A 10,027-nucleotide genomic window follows, 5' to 3' on the forward strand; every position below is an offset into this window, starting at 1 on the left:
TGGAAATACAGATAAAATAACAAAGGTTACTCTGAAAAATTTTGGTTGTATAATTACATTTAAAACAGACTTTAACTTTGTTCTTTTTATTATATGCTGTTTCATTGGCAGTAACTTCTTGTTAAACAGTTTGTCAATGGCTATTAGCACTATTTTCTTAGTTGTCAAAACTTTTTTCTTTGTTTACAGTACAGTGTATGCATAGCAAACATCAACCAATAAATATCACACGTGATTAATAAGTATTAGATAGATTATTCTAATACATACTTCCTAGTCATCCAGAACAGTTGTAAGCAAACTTACTTGATAGTATCGGATATCTAATACAATATAATTCCTTAAATTAGAAAGTAAATGTGGATGTAGACACACTACCAGCTATTTTCTAGAAACTAATATAAAGTCATTTGTGAATAAAATAGTAAGCTTGATCATTTTAACCAAAGGTCATTGGTTGTGATACTTTGGTGACATAAAATTTTTTTGTCTGTCTGACTGACTGGTAAATTGCAGTCTGTAATATTAATCTTTACTGTTTCTTAATCATTGATAGCATCTAGTGAGTTCCAACATATAGGTTTTAAAGTATAGAGGAAAATTTCTTTGCAGTTAAATCTTTTTTTAACATTTACAATATTGTTATAGTTTTTTTCAGCTTATGGGATGTTCTAATAATACAGGAGTGGCCAAAAGTAACCATGCAGTGAAGTAGCTACAGTGAGTGTACAATTGTATAGTTAGTTACATTTGGCCAGCTCTGTATAAAAAATTTTATGAATGAACCTATTTTAATGTATTTGGAAGTATATATGCTTTGTTTTATTCTGAAATAACAGTTACATGTTTATTGTTTCCTGTTTAGGTAAATATTAGTATATTGTTCCATACCACCCTTGAACTACAGAAGCAAGATTAATTATTCTGAATTTGTTAATGTGTATTTCAGATGGGAACAGGCAGCAGGAATCCAGACATGCAGAGCTGGGGCTGGAATTGCATGGTGTCCTTGTTCAGTCACCAACCTCTATAACTTGAACAAGCATCTCAACAGTGACAGAGATGCATTGCTTGAAAAAGCCTTATCATAAGGTCACATTAGATACACAGGAAACATATGGTCTTAATTGCTGTCAGAGCAAAAACAACTAGTAGCTCATGTTACAAGTGTCAACCATTTCATTAAGTCAAAAATCCATGTCTTAAATAATAAGACATTCAAATGCTTAGAAATATTAATATTTCATGAAATCTCTAACCTTTAGTGTATATTTGAAGAAAAGAAATCCTTGTGCTCAAATAAAATAGTCTGTTTTAAGTATCTTAGATATGAAAATTCTTGCAAGTTTATTTTATGCTGTTGTTGAAGTCTGCAGGAATTTTTCAAAAGAAAAGATGTTGTTAAATGCCATTAAACTCAATACAACATCAGCAGTTGTAAATGAAAAATTGATATTCAATTCAAGATTTAATAACAGTAATTGTTTATTCCTGAAAAAAATGTTAGTTGCTATTCAACTCAAGACATAAACAATTTCATTGTAAGAATTGATATTGAAGATTTAATAATAACAATATAATTGTTCATTACTATAATTATTGTGATACATCTAGATTAAATGTTTAATTCAAATATTTGACTACTGTGTCATAGGTATGTTAATGAGTTTTAATGTGAGAAATGTCAATATTGTATAATCTATCCTCTCCAAAAATTGGATTTCTGTTGTTGTATTTTAGTATATCATACTTGATGCATTTGCCAGTGTGTCATCACACTGAAGAAAAAAAAATTGAGCAATTTTATAAAGGTGTATAGAAAAATGAAATTACCCTAGTCAGATTCAGTGTTGAGAACCAAACAAAAGCAACAAGCTGTGGTAGAAACACTGGCAGGAATAAAGATCATTGTAATGAAGTGTCCAACATTGAATCAAAGGTTAGAAATGACATAATGCTGTTTGGAACTATTAATGCCAACACTTTGCATAGTGGTAACATTAATGTGAATTCAGACTTTGGCCATTTGATGTAATTTTATTCATTTGACCAAAACACTTTTAGCTTGCAAAATTTTGTGGTAAAAGAAAAGATACATTTACTAGTTTGTTAAAATCCGTGAGCCAAATGATGTATTGTGCATGTGTTATTTCAACTGTTAGCCTAGTTATGTAATTACCATTTCTGAACCATAGCTTATACCAGTTAAAGCATAAATGCAATCAAATATTATATCCTAAGGTAATCATGCCAAAGTTACATGCTTCATTATTATGAATTTGAACCTGTTGCAGGTTTAATCCTTAGCTTATGGCATGGATGTTACACTGTTTGTAGTGGCAGATGTGCGGAAGTGGAAAATTGTTTTCAACTGTAATGTAAAAATAAAATTTAAAGAATAGTGACTTTGATTTAACACTTCAAAGAATACGTACTACCTACTATTAGTATAATAAAGTCATGAAAATACTATATATATATATATATATAACTAGGCTATACAAAATATTAGTACACAATGCAATAAAGTATTGTCATGGGCACAATTTTCCTTAGGTTTAAATTTTGTTTTATGTATGTGTTGGAACTTAAAACTTTCTACTCCAACAGCAGTAAGTATACAATAACCATATTTTATGTGCATATTTGTTTGCTAGTTCTCAAGTTCACTTCTCAATTTTAATTAATATAATTTGCATATTTTTCAATGTTTGTGTCAGCATTAAGGTGTTATTTTAGAATCATTTCATGGAATTTAATATTCAGTGCAAGTATAAATATGTTTTATTGTTTTATACAAATTTAAAATTCTTAGCTGAGGCACTACTCATTTGTTGTCAGAAAAATATTTTGCCAATATGAAGGTTCTGTTGTTTTTTATTTTTCTGAAAATACGTGAATGAAATAACAAATTGGAACCTGAATCTTAAAATTTCAGAGTAGTTCTGTCATTTAATGGGATTTCTAGGTTCTAGTCACTACTTTATTATTTATAGGAATGTGATATGAATTTGATGTGAGTTAAAAGCTAGATATACTTTTTGTAACCTTGGTGATTTTTTACTACAGTAATTTCAGGTGTATGGATCATTAATTTAAAAATTAGATACAAAAGAAAGAAAATAACTAGAGTTTTTATCTAGACAAAAAAGAAAACTCTTGAACTAGACTGTGAGTGCTGAAATCATGATAAGTTATGCAGTTGCATGAATTTGCATATGATATAAACTTGCTTCATTAGCATTATCTTGAAAGTAATGGTTATCTGTGACGTCAACATTGTTCTAATGGTGATACATGTAGTTAAGGTGTCACAGTAGCTTGAATTCAAAATTGAAAGTAAAGGTTCATGAATATAAAGTTTAAAGTATCTGTGGTAGTAGTGTGTTTGTGTGTGAAAATATTTGTTAAGATATGACAGGAACATAGATGTAAAATAAGTTGTTAAAGTGTAATTTCAGCATGAATGTAGATTTGATGGTAAATGTATGATAGTATCATGGATGTGAAAATAATGGTTAAAGTTTGATAGCAATATAAAATAAAATTTATGTAAAATGTGTAACGCCAATGCGTAAAAGGATGTGTAAATGCTTAATGTGTTACGTCAACATTATTGTAACGGTGGTACCTGTAATTAGGTTGCGACAACAACTAATTTGAAATTGAAGGCTTAAGGTGCATGAATATAAAATTTATGGTAAATGTGTGACAGTGAGAAAGTTGTGAAACAGTGATTAAAATGTTACAACAGCATTGTTTGTAACAGTAATACATGAAATAAAAGTGCAAAATTGATATTTATAAAAAAAAAAAAAATATGAGAGTAGAGTAGTCATCACGTGCCAGTAAAGATATGTGACAGTATGGATGTCACCACATGAACATGGTAGTAAAAATATGAGAGTAGAGTAGTCAAATCACGTGCCAGTAAAGATATGTGACAGTATGGATGTCACCACATGAACATGGTAGTAAAAATATGAGAGTAGAGTAGTCAGATCACGTGCCAGTAAAGATATGTGACAGTATGGATGTCACCACATGAACATGGTAGTACAAATATGAAATTAACCTGAATGTGTATGTGACTGGGAGAGTTTGGTCCTTACATTTAACATATCATGGTAAATTTATCATATAACATTGGTGAATAGCCATGATGAAAATTAGCACAAAGGATCACTAAAAATTCAAATAGATTTCAAAAGAAGAAGAATAGTCAGTTTTTTGAAAGCCCTCGAGTTTCTGGGTCTTTTGGAATCTACAGTAATAAATAATCATGGCACCATTAATGAAAACATTTATAAAAGCATGGTAGTAATGTTAGGAGAAGCAAAGCAGTGAAGAAACCCTAGTAGCATGATTTTCAATATTTTACAATAGTGTAATGTTCATTGTATTTCAATGAGTAACAGAGTCAGCCTGAGTATGAAAATAGTGACAAATTGTATGAAAAAAAGATGAGTAAAATTCAATCTTTGTGTAACAGTGCAAATATAAGTTAGTGGAGTTTCTCAAAATATTTTGCCAGTTTAAGCTTTTTTCATTATTTGTATTTTTTAACCCTTTAAACGATTTGTTGCCATATGTGTCTATAATAGTAGAAAATATTTGTGATATAAAAGTTCTGAATCTTTTATTGTTGGAAATGATTTTGCCACCTAAAGGTTTAATGTTCATCTTCCTTTTGATTTGATTTTAATTATAGACCAAGATGAGGCAGAGAGTAATTCTGAAGTAAAGAAAGGATACATTGTACATGTTTTTATTGATACAGTTTCAAAGATTAAAAATAATTTTTAGTGTTTTTTGAAAATATTAGAAATCAACTCTTAATTTTTCTGTTAAATAAAATAAAGAACCCATGTGGACTTAAAAAGCTCATTTAGAATTGTGTACCTTGCAAAAAGTCATCTTCAAAATGTTTCTTCACTTTTGATGGAAATTTTCATAGAGTTAAGACAACATTTAATTTAGTTTTTCTTAAATAGAAACAACTATATGTTTGTCCAAAGTTTTAAGTTAGTGTATTGGTTTGGACAGTATCAGTTCACTGATTATACACAAAATTTGTCCACTTCATTTCAAGTGACATTAACAAAGAGTAATGTTGTACGTCTTCCTTCAGCTTAAACTTTATTTTTTAGTTTTTTGGAAAGGTATGGATAGTTACAGCTTCTCAAAATCTTAGTGATGTGATATTGTTAGGTATTAATGAATATGGAATCAGATTTGCTGAAATTATTTTAAGATAAATGGAAAAAATATATTATCAACAAGGACTTCTATGGTCAACCTCACAGTTATTATTGGACTGTGTAATATACAATATTTAACAATTGCTGCTGTGTATTATAATAATAACAGATAGACTAAGCCATGCGTAGCCTAATCGCTAGAATGCGGATCTTTGGTCTGTCTATTGTCACAACTAAATCTTTACTATTATGGGCCCCCCCAGTAGCACAGCGGTATGTCTGCAGACTTACAATGCTAGAACCCAGGTTTCAATACCTGTGGTGGGCAGAGCACAGATAGTCCATTGTGTAGCTTTGTGCTTAATTACAAACAATACAATTATGGTTCAGAACAAATGATAGATAATATACAGAATAAAAGTATTTGTTATTTAACTCAGTAAAATTATTTTAAATAGTAGTAACCTTGGGAAATGTTTCTATGATTGTTAATTTAATGTATGAATTTGTTAAATATAACTAGTTCCTTGAATGTAAGTATAATTTTGTAAAATGTATTTAAATAATGGTTTTTCAAAAAAGTTACTGTAAGTCTAGAAATGTGTTGTATAGCATTAGTTAATATAGTTTGTGTTACACAGAATCAAAGTTTACTTGTATTTATTTATACAGGCCTCCAGCTGAACCTATAAAACCTATTTTGCAGAAGCTTAACCTTTAAAACCTGTATCATTGCTCAAAAAGCCTGTAACAGCCCACAACAGCCTGTTTTTAATGCTTCAGCTTGTAAAAAAAAAAATATTTACGTAAATAGAATGGTTTGCTCTTCATTTAAAATGTAAAATTCAGCTTTTAGTTGTAGCTGCTGTACCTGTGCCCTGAAGTAGACACTCATTGTGACTAGTGAGTAACACATTCTCAGTCACAATGCAAAGAAGATTAACTTCAATTGTTAGGTAGAAGGTGGGAAATGACTGTGTTTGAAATATATTCCTATATTTGGTTGGTTGATTTTATAAGGCCTAATCAATTACAATTTCACTAAAAATAGCCTGTATTTTGTCAAATTTATTTTATATTTTAAAGGCTGGATAGCAGACATTGTTTGCTGTCTTAGCAAAAAAACCTTATGCCATGTGTCAGCAGTCGATGTTTGTAATCCTTAATCCTTTTTGTTTAGTTAATTAACAAATTTAGGCATAACATACAAGTAGATGAATAGTTTATCTTTTACAAATTATGATTTTTTTGCTATGACTAGATAGTGTTTAAAATATGTAATATGCTATTAATTCTGTAGAGTTATAATACCCTCAACAAATGAGATGGCTGAAGAGTAAATACAGTCATGTTGTGTACAGTTTGTATATTTGCAATATTTTTGTTTGTAATTTTTACTTTTGTAAAGAAAGAATAGTAATGTACATTTTTATACTTATAAAAAGTTTAAGTGATGCAATCTGCATTCAATTCTAATTAATTATTTGATTGGGCCAAAATACATAAATAATTGTATTTCCATAATCCTGTAATTTTAAATGAAAACAAAAACATACTGCATACTAATGTATAAAGTATATACGTTTCTTGAGCCTTCCATTATTTTCAATGGACGTACTTCCTTCAAAAAAAGTAGTTCCGATGATAAATATGTATTATAATGTTTATAGACAGAATATTATATGTCTTCAAAGTACATGTGCATGTATACAGTAAATGGTGCCACATATGCTTAATGTACTGTATTAATCAGTCAGCATCTTTATTGATGTTTCAGTTGTCCAACTGCTCAGTTTTATTATTTTTAGACTAGTAAATGTCCATGTATTCTGTATAAGTTGTATTGTAATACCAGTTATTATTATGCCTTATGAAAAAAGAAAGATGTGCTCATAATTAAATGCTTTATTTATATAATAAGTATAAATATGCGTGTGTGTTTGTGTGTGTCTGGTTAAATGGTAACATTGTTGTGTATTAGCAGTACTTTCTATGTATGAGAAGTCAAAATATTCTTGTTTTACAAAATAACTTATTAGGAAGAAATGGCTTTTGCATCCTTTTTAGTTCAAGATAAAAAACTGGAGTGTTGAAAGGTGCTTGATTTTCAAGATGTGAACCAAGCACATTATATCAAAGTCACTTCTTTCCAAGAGTTGTTCACAGCTGTTTGCTTCTTATTTCTTTGAACTTTAAGGGTCTTACATGTATGTCACTTAAATATAGTTTTAAGTTTCTGATTTTATTGTGCAATTCCTCTAATTGCAAATTTTTTAATTATGATGTAAATGTGCATTTATTCATGTGTCTTTCTTATCTAGTAGATGAAATAGATCACTCAATACACACACACATCCTTCAATGTACAAATTATTTTTCTTCAAAAAATAACAACTAATAACATGTGTAAGACTTCTGGATAAGTTTTTGGTAGTTAATGGTGTTTCACAATGATATTTGCTTTTGAATAAGTAACTGGTTTTAAAGTCAATTTCAACTTTTGAAAATTGTGCTCTATAAGTAAAATTAAATGTTTGTGAAGCATTTGCATTTTGTTTAATCTAGATTCATAAACATATTCAATATTTTTAAAAGTCAGAGGCTATAATCATAATGTGAAAGAAAGGGCTTACATATGCCAAAGTTGTGAAGAAATTATGTGTAATCCAGCGAATGAAAACTAATCAATTGATTTGATATATAAAAACAGTTACTGTTACTTAAGCATTTACAAAATATTTATTATTCAAATCCTATTTAAGCACAGATTTTATGATATGCCATGGTAATATCTACATGTAATATATTGTTGTTCTGGGGTATTTCTTGTGTAAGCATCACATCCTAATCTACTCTTAACTTATTGAAATCAGATGACTGTATTCAATTCTGCTTGGTTAATAAGATGATAAATAAATGAAAAACAGTGAAATAAAATTGTCTCCAATGGCTTTCAAACGCTATTTCATGCTAACCCTTACACGCAAAATAGTGCTGTGTATTTTTGATAAACTTTCTCTGTGAAACATGAAAGAGTTGGTATAACTTTCATCATATTCACAAATCTTGCATATGTGTAATAGATTCCTTGAAATATGTTTACACTTGTATGTGATATTCTTGAATTAACAGTTTTATATTTCAGAATGTTGTTTTTAAAATAATTACCAATAACAACAAGAAACAAAAAATATTGTCAAAAGTAATCAGTTATTACTTGTTTCAGTATTTAGAATCTAGTAAATTGATATAGCAACACTTTTTGTGATATTACATGTTCTAAGGTAATTTTTTAGTTTGTAGATACCAAAATGTGCAAGATTTTAAAAGTTTAAAGTTACATTATCTTTAGCTCCTTTTTTTTTTTTTTCAGAAATTACCTAAAGCAATATTAGGATATGTTTGTACAATTTCAACAATAAATGTCATTCACTGTTTGAATAAAACATACTAGCTTCTTGAGTAAGAAAAAGCTATTGTCACCAGAATATTTTAGTTTTTATTCATACGTTAATTTGGTTATATAAAGTATTTAATTTATCTTTGTCTACAAATTTAACTAGTTAAATTTATTTGTTTTTGATATAGATCTATAGAATATACATTCTCAGTATTTTGTTCAAAACACTTCTTCGATATGATATTTGATTTAGAATGTATTTGTTATGGTGGTATTCTTGCAGGATTCCTGTTTGTTTGTTTTTAAGTGGATCCATTTTTATTTTGAAGTTTCACATTTAATTCTCTTAAATGTATTATAAGTATTGTTCAATCAAGTTATCTCTCAGTGTAACAAAATACATCCAACAAGGTTTCAAATATTGATTTAGTTGTGCAATGATATATGGTTTATAAAATGAAAAAAATATTTTATTATACAGTAATGAATGTCAATTTTTGGTAATTTTGTGTTGTAGGTAGTGCGTAATCTATATAGCATTTTGGTTATATAGTAAATCTTTAGATTAATTTACCAATTATTTATTTCTTAAGCCACAGGTTGAAATTAAAAGTTCTGATATAAAGAATTGTTTATTTTTATACCGTTAAATTTTGTCATTAGAAAAAGCTAGGCCTAAACACCACATTGTACATGATTACTTCAAGAATTTCAGTTTATCTTTTGAAGCTTTTTAGTTCCATAATTTTATGTGTAGGGTTGTGAATAACACTGCACAATTCCAGAATCTTACAACTGAATTATTAATATCGTAAGTGTTTAGTGTTAGTTGATATTGTTCACATATAGACAGTTACTACTCTGAGATGGTGTTACGTTTTAAGTTTTTTGTTCCATTGTATCTATTATAATAAACTTGTAAATGGATATATATAGTAAGCCTTCAAGAAGTGTTTAAATTTGTAATTAAGTATAGGATCTGTAGTTAGGTAATAATGAGGTAATCCAGGGGTGCAGATAGCACTATAAAGTGGTGAGAGAAGGGTCTTTTTCCAAAAAAGAAAGTGGACATTTTATTATATAGAAAGAATTTTACACTAAAGTCAATTGTTTATTTTTAAAAATCAGGAAATAGTGGACTTTTTAGAATATCGAATTTGTACATGGGTGTAGACAAGCTGGGTTCCTGGTGCCCACATTCTTAAGAGAGAAATTATATATCTTTCTAGCTATAATTTGACATCTTTGGCAAAGTACAAAAAAAAACAAATCGTGTATATCGAAATGGTGTATTTAAGTGTTTTACACAAACAAAAAAGAAACCTATCATTCTATAGGTATAGAATGATAGGTTTCTTTTTGCGAGTGTAAAACACTTTAATACACCATTTCGATACCTCACTACTAGAAAGGCTTGGTTTGGTCT

At 28.7% G+C, this 10,027-nt stretch overlaps 1 protein-coding gene across 5 annotated transcripts in view; it reads left to right on the forward strand.

Moving 5' to 3' along the window:
• Positions 1-4,887, forward strand: part of LOC106478284 (kelch-like protein 8) — a 70,517-nt gene extending 65,630 nt beyond the window's left edge. For all 5 annotated transcript variants that reach the window (XM_022381865.1, XM_022381866.1, XM_013938814.2 and 2 more), the window contains one exon: positions 950-4,887. In XM_022381865.1, the coding sequence (XP_022237573.1) occupies positions 950-1,091 (142 nt within the window). In that variant the 3' untranslated portion in view covers positions 1,092-4,887. The remainder of the gene's footprint in view (positions 1-949) is intronic.
• Positions 4,888-10,027: the final 5,140 nt, after the last annotated feature.

Source organism: Limulus polyphemus, unplaced genomic scaffold, assembly GCF_000517525.1.
Source record: "Limulus polyphemus unplaced genomic scaffold, Limulus_polyphemus-2.1.2 Scaffold196, whole genome shotgun sequence".
NCBI classification, from domain to species: domain Eukaryota; kingdom Metazoa; phylum Arthropoda; class Merostomata; order Xiphosura; family Limulidae; genus Limulus; species Limulus polyphemus.